Source organism: Eucalyptus grandis, chromosome 5, assembly GCF_016545825.1.
Source record: "Eucalyptus grandis isolate ANBG69807.140 chromosome 5, ASM1654582v1, whole genome shotgun sequence".
Taxonomy (NCBI): domain Eukaryota; kingdom Viridiplantae; phylum Streptophyta; class Magnoliopsida; order Myrtales; family Myrtaceae; genus Eucalyptus; species Eucalyptus grandis.
Window position 1 is genome coordinate 43,817,536 of NC_052616.1, and position 15,755 is coordinate 43,833,290.

Consider the following 15,755-nt stretch of genomic DNA (forward strand, 5'->3'; position numbering starts at 1 on the left):
TTAAATGTCTCGACCGTAAATTACTTCTCAATAAATCGAATTGCCTAAGTTCGTTGCCGGTACAGATGCAGAGATCACATTCGTCTCTTTTTTCTCGTTTTTGGTCAGGGTTTTTCCCATGTATTGAAGACCCATGGGAGGCCTTTCTCTCTACAAAGGACCAAAAGCAAGGCGTAATCTCCCATGAGCTCCTTTCATTCTTCTAGGCAGAAACCAGATCTTCATGTATCAATTGTCATAAAACGTTGATGCAACAGACGGAACTCAACTTTTGAAATTGTGGAACCATGATTATATAGAACTCCACATATTTTGAAATCTCATCGTCACACTCGCACTCCACTTTTAAAAATTTTGGACATCAACGCTAACAATGCCACATAAGACGATCAGCGGTCACATCAACAATTGTCAGTCAAAATTGATTGGATTGACTCAATTTGACAAAATTGAAAAGTTTATAATCGAATTAGCAAAAGTGAAATAGATTTATGACATTTTGGATAATGTTTCCCTTTAAAATAACCAATGAACTTTTACTTAGTGTGAATGATCTTTAGTGTTCTTAGATCAACGTTTTATCCTCTCATTAGTCACTTTAAATTGTTCAAACATAAAGTTCAAGGACATACACCTCGTGCTATGCATTGTGCAAGTAACCAATTGATTTTCTTTTATGTTTCACTATAATTTCAGTTCTTTCTGGGAATTACTTGTGAAATTTATTTTGTATTTTTTACAATATCGATATGCTTTTAAAATAGTCGGAGATTTTGTAAGGGATTATTATGACGTCAAGGCGTAATTAATTTATGCCAGCGTCAAGTTCCACCATGACCGCCAGGTCATGATGGCTTGAGCTTGGCTATCAGGTTGAGAATAGAGGATTTGGAGGGTGTTAGAAATATCTATTAGATTGATTATCTGATTTTGAATATCTATCTAATTATGAGTATCTTTCATATCATAATCTCGTTATTCTCATTGATTGTAATTTCTATTATAATATTATGTTACTATAGATCGTCATTCTATAAAACTTATAAATAGGCTCATGTATAATTCAATGAATCATATAGAAAATTCCACAACATTATTTTCCGCTTTACGTTTATCATGGTGTCAAAGTAAGGAAGTCCTAAATTTGAATCTTCCGAATTCTTATTTGCCTTCTAATCGCATATTTCTATGGGGAAAAGTGCCAAAATAGTTCTAAACATTTTGTATTGATACTAATTCAGTTCTAAACTTTTCAATTGAACCAATTTAATCCAAAACATTTTCACATTGATACCAATTTAGTCAATCCGTCTAATTTAAGCTGGAAATTGCTGATGTGACCGCCAAAGCAATCTTATGTGGCGCAATGTGGACAAATTTTATAATTTTTATATTTTTTCAAATTTTTTAAATCATTTCTTTTTCTTTTTTTCCTTTTTTTTCCTCTTTTCTTTTTTTTTCTTTTTCTTTTCTCCTTACCCCTTGGCCGACGAGGTCGCCAACCGGCCGCACCCTCGCCGGCCACAGGCTGGTCAGGGCAAGGGGCCCCACGCCCTCGCCAGCCACTGGCGAGGCCCACCGCACCCTCGCCGGCCACAAGTGAGGGCGTCAACCCCCGCCCAAATCCAGGCAAGGGCCAAAACCCTTGCCCATTGGCCGATAAGGGCCTCTATGCCCTCATCGACCACAAGCAAGGACGCGATGCCCTTGCTCGTGGCGGCGAGGGTGCGGCGACCCTCGCCCGAGATCAAGGCAAGGGCACGACACCACAAGCGAAGCCACCGTGGCCCTCGCTGGCCACAAGCGAGGGCATCGGGCCCTCACCCAAATCCAGGCGAGGGCCATGGAAGCCTCGCCTGTGGTGCCGTGCCCTCGCTTGGATCCAGGCGGGGGCCGACGCCCTCACTTGTGGCCGGCAAGGGCGCAACGGCCCTCGCCGGTGGCCGACAAGGGCGAGGGGGCCCTCGCCCGACCAGCATGTGGCCGGCGATGCAGCGACCTCACCAACCAAGGGGTAAGGAGAAAAGAAAAAAAAGAGGAAAATAGAAAAAAAATAATTTAAAAATTTTGAAAAAATATAAAATTTGTCCATGTGGTGCCACATAAGACCATCAGCAGCCACATTAGCAATTTCCGACTTAAATTATCCGGATGGACTAAATTGGTACAAATATAAAAAGATTTAGGACTAAATTGGTCTAATTGAAAAGTTTAGATCTGAATTGGTACCAATGCAAAAGGTTTATGACTGTTTTGGTACTTTTCGTTATTTCTATGCATAGGCTAAGGGCAAAGTCCAGCCTACGCGTGAAGAGGAGTGTTAGAACATTTAAATAATCACACTTTCATCTAACAACTTAAAAATTTTGAATAGTTGACATTGGTCCCACAAATTCTCATAGAGGGAATTGATTTGGCGTGGTGAGGATCAAAGTAAAATGATACTTGCCACAACTCAATGAATGAGACGACAGAAGGAGGTCGAGTAAGAGGCAGCAAGTCCATAATTCCACATCCTTAAAATTTTTCTTTTTCAGAACATAAGGTTGAATTGATTAAAAAAGAACTACTGTTATTGCTTAACCATTACTAAACTCTATATTCTATCCATCTAATCTTAGGCGACATCACTAAATTTCACCGTCAAGCCACTGGAAACCCTATAAATTTTTTCTGTTCGTGAGAAAATAATTTCAGTAGACGAGAACATCTGATCATGAATTCCTGACAACAGCGGGATTAGGTGGCTGTAATGAAAATTGACTATATTTGCTATCAACACATAATTAGCATCTTTAGAAATTTCCTTTGAATGATACTGCTAGTAATGCCATTTTGAATGACGAAATTGCATAATCATCTTGGTACTTCTACTTAAGACATCGATATGATGTTGAATGTTGGATCTTACGATAGAAATTATAGTTTAGGAGCTGAAAAACAAAGCCTAAAGTTCACCAACCTAAAAATAAATTCAACCAAAGGAACTTGGATGTGGCACGTGATCATTAGAGGATACTTTAAGCAAGAAGTTTGTGGAAAAGAAGGTCATGCTTGAATTCAACAGCAAAAAGAAAACAAAGGGGAAAAGCATAAAAGTCATTTTGACTGGCCATGCAAATTAAGTAGCATTGACACTAACATGGGACATCAACACAATACGACACAATACGCCGACATGTCGTTTCTTAAAAAATAGAGAATTCCAACACATTAGAACATGTTGTATAGTAAATGCATGATAAAATATCATTTTTATGATTATTTTAATCAAATCAATTTGATTCGAATTCACAAGTAATAAATAATAGAAAAAGAGTTTAGAATGGATTTACTAAAAATATCAATCCACCATTTGTTTATATCATTCATTATTTTAATTTGACAAATTCAACTCCATTCCAATAATTTATAAAATTTGGAGGGGAAAAAAATAACCAATTTATATTCTAGACTTGCATGTCAGAGCGTGCCAGAAGAGGAAAAAAAAAAAAAAAAAACCCTTGAGGGTGAACTGTGTGTCACATAAAGTGAGAGTCAAAAGAGAAGTGAATACTAGATTTTTTTTCTCTCCCTTTTTATTTTTTTTTATATATTTGAGGAACCCTTAAGTTTTCGGGGCATTGGATTCTCACCAATGTTTGCGTTTTTTTTTTACTCTTCTTTTATTGAAGGCTTTTGAAATTGTGTCGAAATTCCGAACTAGACTTGCGTGTCGGGAGAGTTGATCAAGTGTCGAATTTTTCGACACTTGTTAATTGAGTATCGGAGAGTATCAGACCGGTGTCAAAATATCTGACACAACACAAAAGCTTTTGGAGAATGTCGATACTTCTTAGCATGCAAATGTCACGATGAACAAGCCAATCGTTAGACATCACAAACTTCGAAACAGGAACTCCTCCTTGATTTGCACTTCCTTTTTTTTTTCTTTTTTGGTTGAAGATTTGCATTTTGCTATGCACAATTTAATGAATAGTTAATTAATTTGTACATAAGAGGCCAACCTCAGGTATAGTCTTCTTATGTATGAAGATGATTTAGTGCCCAAAGGTTGGTGCTGGTGCTGGTCCAGGGCTTGCATACGACGCTTAACTTATAGTCCAACCACAGTTCATCCACAGACTTCCCGAGTAGCTGCGCAAAGAGTTGAGCATCATGGCAATGAGGTACGACGCAAACCCTAGTCGGAGCCCTCCGCAATCCTCTAAGAAGTTCGCCGTGATCGCTTACCCCTCATCCCATCTCAACCCCGACCCTCGTCTAGGCCAACCCTTGTATTCCCATCCAGAAGTTAGCCTCATGTAGTCAGCGATCCCGGTTATAAGGCCCGCTGGGGCGCTGCCATTCCCTGTCCGTTCCCAGACTAGGCCACTCGTGAAGTATACGATCCCCGTGAACTCGTCTGTCGAGTTGCCGGGAAACGTCTGGAGGTAGTCCGCATTCACAAGGATCTGGCTTCCGTTGGTGGTTGCGATGGCGAAGGATCTGCCATTTGCAAGAAAGCTCTCAACCTCCAGCAGAATGAAATCGTAGCCTCTCCCCCCGGGTCTCGCTTTGACCGAATGTCTTGAGGACAAACTCGGCGGCAGCTAGCAAAGCGTCCGCACCGTACTCTGTCCCGACCTCTCTCCCGAACCGGGTGTCCGGAGTCCCGTAGGTGTGATCAAAGACCTCGCATTCAATTTCCCGGACTGCTCGTGTTGATTTCAGAGCAATCGCAAAGAGGACGACGGAGAGAAAGAGCTGGGTAGGCCTCATTTTTGCAAAGGATGATTTTATTAGCTCTTTGCTGTGCCATCTCTCAAGTCTCTTCGGTCACTATATATAAGGTTTGCCAGCAATTAAAACCATGAAATATGTCCCTTTTAACTTCAGTAAATGTAAAGAATAAATTTGTCTCTTTTTTCGGTTTTTAGTTAGGTTTTGTCTTGTGTATTAAGACTTAGGGATTCCTTCTCTCTGCAAAAGAGCAAAGCAAGACGAAACCCTAATGAGTTCCTTCCATTCTTCTTAAAAGAAACGACTTCATATATCAATGGTCACAAAACATTAAGGCAATCTAATTAAGACCGCGTAGATACAAACTGCATAAATTCATTCTGTTAAAATGAAGTCAATCGCAATTTTGCTGCTCATAATAATGCCTTTTTAAAATTAAATGACTAGACATGAATCGATGAAACGTAACTCATATGCCTGGACATAGAGGGGGATAAGTATACAGATCCCAAAAACCAATTCCAAAAGAGAGTGCTCAACTTTTATATCATGTAGAGAATCATTGAAATTGTTTATCAGTTCGCCTTGCCACCAGCATTATATGATGTCCAAAATAATTCCATGTTCCATGTTGAGAAAATATGCCCCGAACTCAGAGAAGTGTTAAATTATGCACCTTTAACTCTAAAGGATAACCTTACCTATGAGGAGCTAACAGTTCGCATTGTAGACAGGACATCAAAAATTCAATGAAAAAACCATATCAAAAGAGGGAGCAAGACATAAATATTCACTTTTGTTTGAGAATTGAGGTGTACACCTTCTTTCACTATAAACATAGATGCTATAGAAAAGGTGAGCTTCAAATTTTGTAAGTGCAATACTACAGTAAACCATATACTTGCCACCCTACAGTCTGACGTTACTGATGGTAAAAGTGATGTTACAAACCATAAATGCCATTTAGACAAGTGAATCATATTTTGAAAACCAACAAAAATCCAACACATTCATTATAAACTAGTTTAGATAAGTCTAGCACTGTCCCTTCAAAATTGAATCATATACTTAAAAACTCAAAAAGAGCTTGCAGTTACCCAAAAGGACTCAAGAAATTGAGGATACCCAGTCACTTGATTACTGAAAAACTCAATTTTTTTTGGAAGATTTCACTTCATAAACACAACCCATTTTCGTCAAAACCCCTTTTCCTCTTAACAGTAAGAAAACATAGAACATGTACAAAGGAGTCTTGTCTTTCGATACTGAATTTACTACTTTGGTATGTATAGTTTACAGACTATACCAGATAAAACTCATCAAAACTGTTTGGACAAAATGCAGCTCCTACACATGATTGCATTGTCCAAGGGCCTGCTACGCCTTTGCTTTTGGTGACAAAAAGAACTATTGGACGTCAAAATATCACGAGGTGTCCGACCTTCGTTTTCTCTTGTTACTCCTCCTCTTATTCACTAACCCCTTCTGAGCCATTGTCTTACGTTTCTGCTTTTTACGCTCTTTCACCTTCTCCTCAAAGCCATCATCCATCATTTTCATTGAAGCCACTCGTCTGGCCTTGTATACCTAGTACAAAGAATTATTAACAAGTTAAATTAATAAAAACCACATTTGATCACACAGGTAAAAGTTCATTAGTTGTTACCAACAGTATATTATATCTTGGTGTAAGCTATTCCGTTACTGGTTGAAGGCAATAAAGAAACAACAGTAAAGGGAATGCCATATCTTCCAAAATACACCTCAAGTAAATTCTGTTGAAGCCTTTGATTTGCAAAGATTATCTCAGTAATATCTAGCAAAAACTAAATTCACTATTGATTATCCACTTTAATAATATATATACACTAAAGCGCTGGAATGCACTCAAACAAATGGACAGAAATACATAAGATAAAAAAAATATCAGAGCATGCTGAGACATCTGGCTGACACCATTCACAAAATGGCTTGTCATTCCTTTATGATTATGCCCAGGAAACCAACAGTAATGACTGCAAGATTTACAAAAACAGGGACATGTGGACAAGCAATCCTATGAAGGTAAAATACATGAATCATCTAGCAATCAATTTTTGCACATCTAAGCCATCATCAACACTGAATGGTATTTCAGAGCAACATACCTTTGTAATGTCCGAAAGCACGTCATTCTCTTTACAGTCAAACTTGTCAAGTTGTCTACCAAGAACAGCCTCAATTTCTTGAATCAATGTAATGTCATCCTACAGAACCAGTGTTTCAAGGTGAACAGGTCAGAAAAACTATACTACAAATATCATGGAACAGAAAGTTCGAATATTAGAAATGCCGAAGGCACTCTATATGCTATCTGCTCAAACATAAGCGCAAACACATAATCGGAGATGCATAAGTATGCTACATGCAGAGCCCGTGTTGGGCTGGGTGGATGAGGCAAGTGCACAATTGTACCATGCCTGCATGTATATACCTACATGTGTACATGAAGAGAAGAGAAGAAAAGAAGAGGGGGGAGGGGGAGAGAGAGCACAGGATGATGTAACAAGCATCATCCCTTATTTGCTATATACCTGGGTAACAAAACTAATAGCTAACCCTCCTCTGCCTGCTCTTGCGGTACGGCCAACACGATGGACGTAATCTCGAGGAAACCTACCAGCAACCGATAACTTTGTTACTTCAGAAATATTTAGCAGAAAAACTTATTACGGAAAAGCATGCCACAAAATAACGTACTGTGGGATGTCATAGTTGATGACAAGATCAACAGTCGGTATATCCAGGCCACGACTTGCAACATCAGTTGCAAGTAATATAGGAACTTGGCCAGATTTGAAACGATGTAGAGCAGAAAGCCTTAAATTCTGGGATTTTAAAGAATGCAACGCTGCAGCTTCTTGATCAAGTTCTTCCAGCAACAAACTTAGAAGGTGACAACTTCTGCTCGACATCACCAATCAAGACGGTTAATATTAGTCCAATGAAAATCTCATTGAAACCAAGTAAATTTCTTCTCTACACCAATAAGAAAGCATAACCACACAATTCACCACCAACAAAGCATGCATATTATCATCAAAACCAATGACAAGGATCCACCAATACTCTCACGACTTGTCCAGATCAACTAGTTACTGATACCAGATATAGAACCTGTATGAGATTCTGTTATATGTTAAAACAGAATCGACGCAGTTCAAACAGACAAAACAGTTCAACCAGACGGGCACTTCAAAAATCTAAAGGTCTTGTGGTGGAGCAGGGTCTTGGACCCTCCCCTGGCCAGGCGATCACCCAATGCTCAACCCTTGGAGTAAGGCAGCTCTTCGGAATAATGATAGCAAATAAATTATTTATACCACAAATCTTTCATAGCTTTACCCATGTAGTGTGAAATTGTGCAGAAGACTCAAAACCCACAACGTGAATAATTTTCTAGCACCTAAACACCAATTTAAGGGTGGCGATTCATGTCCAAGATTACATTCCATCATTCAATTTAAGGTACATTGTTAAAGGGAGGATACCAAATACCATCCTCGATTTTTTCTGTCTGACCACTTTCCTCCTCTATTTTTAAAAATACCACTTTGCATCCAGAAGTTTCACCTTTGATACCAAGCTGCATCTTACATCAGTTGGCATCCTTTAATTATCTACCAAATCGCCCCTTTTTCCCCAAATTGCCCTAGCCATAACTCTAAACTTCCCACTCTTAAAATACAAAAGCTACCAATTACAAAACCCTAGCCATTCCAAGCTGCAGCCTCCACAGTCCACTGCCGCCGCCCCAGCCACTGTTTGTCAGCACTCAGATTAGCCGACATCAATCCGTCAATCTTGTCAAGCAGGTTAATTATGACAGGAACTTTATTAAGATAAATTCAAACACACTAACTTTATGCATGTTATGTCAAGAATTGCCACACCTACCTAACACATTGGTTGAGCTGGAATTTGCATTTATGGGTAGCACAATTCTGCAGATATAGAAATGTATTGCATATTTTATTCTTAACAAGAATTTAACTAAATCAGCTAAGTTCATAAATTAACCACCAACCTCACCAGTACTTCCACTACGACAGTTTAACGACATTGGCATCTACCAATTTAGATTAACTAATTAACAAACAGAAAAAAATTATTACAGTTTAGACAGAGTCTATATGGACCAGATGGGTGGACTTTAACTTTCAACAATATAATAAAGACAACAAAAAATTCCTGTGCTCTAAAATGATTGCAAGTATAAACTGCAGAAATATACTAAAATTCAATTCTCATGCTAAAAGAAGTTGTGCCAATACAACTATATCACTAAGATAATTTAAGCTATCAAAGGTGAAAAGAGTAAGGCCGTTAGTATAGTCCATCTACTAAAACAATAAGGATCATTTGGATAAGTCAAACACAGAAATCATCAGACATCACAGTTAAATAACTGTATCAAAATGAGCAAAAACTTACCACGTATTTGTATTTTTCCTACAGATGTAGAGAAGTAGAAAAAGACAACCCAAGTGTTCGGAAAATCAGGCAGGCGAGAATAAAAAGATTCAAACAATTATGGATGGCAAGTAAAGATGATAAATGCATGCTAAGATCACACATAGTGAAGGTTAAGAAAGCCCATAAATACCTGCAGGTGGAGACAAATATCATGACTGAGCGGATACCCATGTCTTCCAGTTTGGACAAAACATGAAATAAATAGACATCCTTGACATTTTTTGGGATGAATACGTACTGCTGCTTGAGAGTGTCAACAGTCTTGAAACCTTCATATGCCTCATAAAAGAAAGGCTTATTTGAAGAAAGCTCAAGCAATGTCTGGAGATCACTGGTAATTGTAGCGGAAAATAACAGGGTCTGCCGTTTCTTTGGCAAACATTGAAAGATTACTCTAAGCTCCTCTTCAAAACCAACATCCAACACTCTATCCGCTTCATCCAAAACTAGGAACTGAAGCAAACAAATAACAACATATCAAGATGATTTCTTCAGATCCTGGGAGAAGTTTCTTTTCAGTGCCACAATACCATGCATGACCTGGTTTAATAGATCTCACTATGTCTTTAACAGAGAACCATGAGATGTGCACTTCTAAAATGAACTCAGGATTCATATGAAAAATGAAAAGAGAAAAATCCCAAAACTTAAGCAACACAAAGCAGTATTTGAGTGGTTCTCTGTATTGTAAAGCAATCCAATGGCTAAACACTGATAGCTTAGATAGTAAGTTCCAAGTTCCGCATTGTGAGAGCATGTAAGAACAAAATAAGAATGACTAGGTAACTACCACTTCTCTGGCATCATAAGTAGTTTTCAGAGGAGGATTTCAATGCTAATCAAATATGCATTTGAATTCAAAACTCTTTGAATGCTTAATCCAAAATAGCTTCACAAGAATGCATCTAGTAGAAACTATTTAAACTAGTCTTTCCACAGGAGGTACAGTCATGAAGAAAGAAAATTCAACTTGCGCATGATCATACAGCTAGGCTGTGAATGTTATCTTATCAACGCATTGATCATGACATTTCTAACTAATATATAAAGGGGAGGTTTACCTTGGTGTTGGAGAAAAGAGGAGGGATGTCAGGATTCTCATCAAGCAAGACCTTAATCCTGCCTGGGGTGGAGATGACGACGTGAGGCCTTTTCATCAGACTCTGGGCCTGGGTCAACATGTCCATCCCTCCCACTATCACAGTACACCTCAGGTGTAGGCATGACCCCAATGCCCTGAACTGCTCTGCCAGCTGATAAGCCAATTCCCTAATACTCAGAGCTTTAAAAAACATATACATACAACTTTACAGGTAAAACCAAAAAGAAAAAAGAAAAATGAAGACGAGACAATCAAACCTGGTGGGAGTGATAACGAGGGCGAATATGCCATAGGGGTCAAGAGACAGGCGGTGGAGAATGGGCAGTGCAAAGGCAGCCGTCTTTCCAGAGCCAGTCTGGGCCAAGCCTAGAACATCTCGACCGGCCAGGATTTGTGGGACGCAGTGAGCCTGGACGGGAGTTGGCTTGCGCATTCCCAGCTCCTTGCATGTCTGCACTGCCCACTCAGCCAACCCTAAATCTCCAAATGTCACGGGATCCCCTGGCGCAGTGCTAGTAAGGCTAGTATCCTCCTTCACTTTCTCCACTTGCTTTATTGACGTCTCGGCTGCAAGACCGGAGGAGGACGAAGTAGCTATCGATGATGATGGCGGCACTTTAGGTTGTTTGGAGGATTTCCGGAAGAGGGGGAAGTCCTCATCCACCTGAGACTCTTGGTCCATTACAAAGCCAAGAAACAACTAATTACGAGCCGTCTTTTTTCTCAGAGGATGGCCAGCAGAGCAAGAATCGAGTTGATCAAAGCCCCTCGAGCACGCCTCAGCCGAGTGGTCGAACCAAAGCTGCAAACCCACCACAGAGTGAATCCAATGTGTGAACAAAAACTAACACAAAGTATGAACCCTTCCAATATTAACATAACCCGACACCGAAAATTCAATCACAACATCGAATGAACTTGTGATATCACAGACTAATAGCATAATCAGAACAAGAAAACAACTAAAGTTCATCTTTTGAGCTTCCAAGGCACGACCCAACACTCTGTTCGGCACAAGAGACGCACATCCCATTACGAACAACCTCCGCACCAGTGTAGCTTAATCTCAATCTCATGAAACGAACCTACCCATGATGCATCATCAAGCTAGAGTACACTTGCTCATCAACATGGAACAGAAATAAGAAAGAAGAATCCGTGACACCAGAGAGAGAGAGAGAGAGAGAGAGATGGACGACGTCTACCTGGCCGCGAAGGAGACGGATGCTCCGAAAGGGTTGCTCGCGGTTCGCCGGCCGTCGGCCGTCGGAGAGAGGTTGCTAGCCGGACGGCGCTGTGAGACGGCGAGAGAGAGTCCGGAAAGGGCTAACGAGAGGGAAGGCTAGGGTTACGTTTATTTTTAATTTAGTTGCTCATTTATAATATATTATATTTTTTATAAATAAGTATCTCGCGGTGTTATATAATTTTTTATTTAGGAATTTTTTTTATAAGTACTTTTTTCACATTGCATAGAAAGATAAAAATGAACTTACACCGAATAGCCCCTCATAAATGATAATTACGAAAGTGAAAGTCGTTTTGTTTAATTAATGTTGAAATTTTTTCGAGTGTTTTTTTCTTTAAATTTCTTGAAGATTATGAAATGTTTATCGATAAAAAATGACATGTTAATCTTATGGAAAAAGACATGGGTAAGAGCTCAGTAATGTTAACAAAACCAGCATTTTTACATAAAATTTTAAGAAGGCAATTCTAAACTTGATTATTTATCAACTAAGGTGTCAACACAGTATTCTTATTCAATCATGAGTTCTAGATTTTAGTTTGTGAAGTGTTCCTGCGTCATTCTTATTATGTTAAATTTGATCCTAAAGCATAACTTAACCATTTAACTAAAACAGGCAAATCAGAAAAGTAATACAAAAAAATCACAATCAATTTATCAAAAAGAGCAATAATGAAAGGATGAGCGAAAAATAAAATATAGTAAAGTAACCCAATATGAGTCCGATAAAAATATAACATAACTTTGTTAGTTAGTCCTAGACAGTAATCCCCATAAGCTAATTTCAATTCAAATTTCAATTTTTTGAAGAAACTAATTTTTCTTTATCTGAACTAGAGAATCATGAATTTTCCTAAATCATGTATGTACCATTTAAATGAAACTAAACTAATTCAAATACCAAAATCTAACAACCTAATCAAAGTCTCTTTTTTTCAACCTAATCAAAGTGTTTTTTCTAACCATTTTTCCAAAATTTTTATTTTTTCGGAATTATTTATTTATTTATGTTTTTATTCCTGGAAAAATGGGGAATCGTACCAGCTATATATTGAATTAATACACCAAACCCATCTTCGAAACAAAGCTAAACCCATGCCATTGAGACCAATCGGACCAAATCCATTAAGCCATCCCGTTTTTCTTTTTCTTTTAATCTTATCTTCTTCTTCATCTCTATCGACCGTATTCCATCTCCATCGACCACCAACGCAGCCAAGCAAGCACACACGAGCCTATGAACGCGAGATAGAACGCAAATACAAGGAGCTAAACAATAAGAGTATTGACCCTGAACATCACCAAGGTTACGAACTCAAGTCGATATTTTGTCAAATAGGTTATGTGCATCCAAGGTATCGACCCTGGCCATGAAATCTAACCACATTCCCATCTAAAATTAGTGTTAAAATCACAAACCCTTTTAGTTACGATTCAAATTTCAAGTGAATTACATAAGAAGTCTAGAGAACGCAATTCAATCATTCATCTTTTTGAAATGGAGCAAGAAAGATAAGGAGAATGACATTACCTTATTAATGTGAACAAGTCGGAATCTTTAAGTGGAATCGATGGAGGAAGTTGCAGGGTCACCCAGTGACGAGGATCGGCGCCGGCGAAGGAATCTCGAACGGAAAACTTGGTAATCTTCACGATTCCACCCGAGAAAAACCTAAATAGAGTTGAGGCTTGGGTTTGGTGGGTCTATTTTAGGTCTGGTACTTAAATTCGGGCCGCAAAAATTAGGCTTCATAAGGGCTGCGAATTCGTTTAGTGGGCCTGATTCGATTTTAATGGGCTAAGGCCTTTTCGTTTTCTTATTGATTATCATTTTTCATTTTCTATTACTAACAATTCATATTAGAATTATCAGCGAAAATTCAAGTGTCCAAGAAAAAACATTTAAAGTTGAGTTGCTTTTTCATCATCATGTAGTCTTTTGTCGGTTTATAATAAGGTTGTGTAAATGGACCACCAGAACTGAGAACTGTCTGTATCTAATCAAATCGATCAGTTAGGTCTAATTCTCAATTCTTAAAAGTAGAACTTGTATCCGGGTAGTTCGATACCCGATTTCAAGGGGAAAGTGGACCAAATCAACTATATACATTTTTTTTAAAAATTTCTTCAAATAAATAAATGTAACTTGCTTTCTTTTTAATTTTTTTAGTGAAAAAAAAAGGATTGGTTCTATTGAACCGGATCAAAACCAAGTCAAACCGGTGGTGGTCCAATCCAATTTTCAATCCTAGGACCAATCAATCCAATCCCCATTTCTTGAGAAACGAATCGGACTAGGAAATTGATCGTCCTTCATTTACAATCTACGTTTTTCTTCTTTACTTCTTATAGGAAACATGTAGAATGTAATCTTACGATCATCAAATATATTATAAAATAACTAACATTATCTAAAAAAATAATATTATTACACTCTTGAACATGATTTGTGTTTTAGAAAAATTATATATGAAATACATATCTTTGAAAAGTACGACGAGCAGCTCGAGGAGGCTGGCCAAGGGCAAATCTGCCTTGACAAGTTTGAGTCGCGCGGGCTGCACGCACTCCACATCCATGCACATTTGGTAGCCAAAAAAAGGGTTCGAACAAGACATAAGTTATTCTACCAGGCGTTTAGTGATGCACTTCGGATTAAATAAAGTCGGCATAGATAGGATAGAATGGATCCTAGCAATAATGGTGGGATAGTTTTCATCTTATCATGATAAAGCTAAATTCATCGAGATAAAATTAATTGAACACTATGAAACTAAATTGAAAAAAACTGCATAATATAGAGAGAGAGGTAGACTGGACAAAGTCTTTAAACTATCTTGTTTATCGAAGTCAACTCCAACGTAAAATGGGGTAATGATAAACCTCTGGGGACATTTAACCAATTTGGGAAAATTCTCCCGAGGCCTAATCCTCGCAATGAGGCCGCCCGGCATGTAGTCAACATGATGCAGGGTCTGGGACGCCTTCCAAGGAAATGATGGTAGCCGGTTAGACCTAGGCAGATCTATAAAAGGCCTACGGGGACCGCAAGTTAGGCGATAGGGGTCGCCCTACATTTGCAAGCCCCCCCACCCCACCCCACCCCACCCCACCCCACCCTACCCTCGACCTTAAACTAAAAGGGGTAGAGACGGCTCCGTGCCTCTACCCCCTTAGTTTAAGGACCTGCTCAAGTCCAAGTCTTACGGGGAGTACCCCAGCCGCTATATTTATTGAAGCACAGGAGCTGCCTCTACCCCCTTAGTTTAAGGTTGGGGGGCCCCTGCAAATGCAGGGTGACCCCTATCAACTGACTTGTGGGTCCCGTCCCACAAGCCCCATCATTTAGGAACAAGGGCATAAGGGTCACTCTCCATCCTAGGGTTCTTCTCTCTATTTCCTGTAAGCCTTTTATAGACCTGCCTAGGTTTGAGTCTTACGGGTTATCAACCTAGCCACTATATTTTTCCAGGCGTGGGAGCTGCCTGTACCTGCTTTTGCACAGTGATTCCCACTAAAGAGTGAGGGTGAGGCACTGACCCGTGCCTAGGGGCCTTGTTATTGGGATTGTCTCCCCCGGAGTATTGCAGTCTAAGGTCATGCCGAGGACCAAGTCTTACAGGTGTTAACCCAGCCACTATATTTTTCCAGGTATGGGAGCTACCTGTACCCGCTTTTGCACCGCGATTTCGGCTAAAGAGTAGGGGTGAGGCACCGACCCGTGCCTAGGGGCCTTGTTATTGGGGTTGTCCCCCCAGAGCGCTGCAGTTTAAGGTCATGCTGAGGACCGTCTTACGGGAGTGATCCCGGCTGCTATATTTTTCGAGGCACGGGAGGTGCCTTTACCCCCCCTTTACTTTTTTCCGGGGGGTGGGGGGACCCAATAAAGGGTAGCCCTACTCGGCTCGGCTGGTTCGGGGAAGACTCCCCAAGGGAACCCCTTCATTGCTAATGGAGCAATTTAAGGACCTGCTCAAGTCCAAGGTCTTACGGGTTATTAACCCAACTACTATATTTTTCTAGGCGTGGGAGTTGCCTATACTCGCTTTTGCACCGCGGTTCTTGCTAAAGAGTAGGGGTGAGGCACCGGCCCGTGCCTAGGGGCCTTGTTATTAGGGTTGTCCCCCTCCGGGAACGATGCAGTTTAAGGTCATGCCGAGGACCAAG

General features: G+C 39.7%; 2 protein-coding genes across 2 annotated transcripts; both read right to left on the bottom strand.

Annotated features, from left to right (window-relative positions):
- Nucleotides 1-4,229: 4,229 nt before the first annotated feature.
- On the bottom strand, nucleotides 4,230-4,761 carry LOC104430954. Its single transcript, XM_039313745.1, has 2 exons — nucleotides 4,583-4,761; nucleotides 4,230-4,488 (listed from the first exon to the last, which is right to left on the bottom strand). Exons 1-2 carry the CDS (start codon nucleotides 4,759-4,761, stop codon nucleotides 4,230-4,232), a joined length of 438 nt encoding a protein of 145 aa, XP_039169679.1.
- A 1,156-nt stretch (nucleotides 4,762-5,917) lies between these two features.
- LOC104430240 (DEAD-box ATP-dependent RNA helicase 36-like) lies at nucleotides 5,918-11,705 on the bottom strand. Its single transcript, XM_039313155.1, has 8 exons — nucleotides 11,545-11,705; nucleotides 10,597-11,141; nucleotides 10,299-10,506; nucleotides 9,368-9,690; nucleotides 7,462-7,665; nucleotides 7,296-7,377; nucleotides 6,870-6,968; nucleotides 5,918-6,309 (listed from the first exon to the last, which is right to left on the bottom strand). The coding sequence occupies exons 2-8, from the start codon at nucleotides 11,019-11,021 to the stop codon at nucleotides 6,148-6,150; spliced, it is 1,503 nt and encodes a 500-aa protein (XP_039169089.1). The 5' UTR covers nucleotides 11,022-11,141; nucleotides 11,545-11,705; the 3' UTR covers nucleotides 5,918-6,147.
- Nucleotides 11,706-15,755: the final 4,050 nt, after the last annotated feature.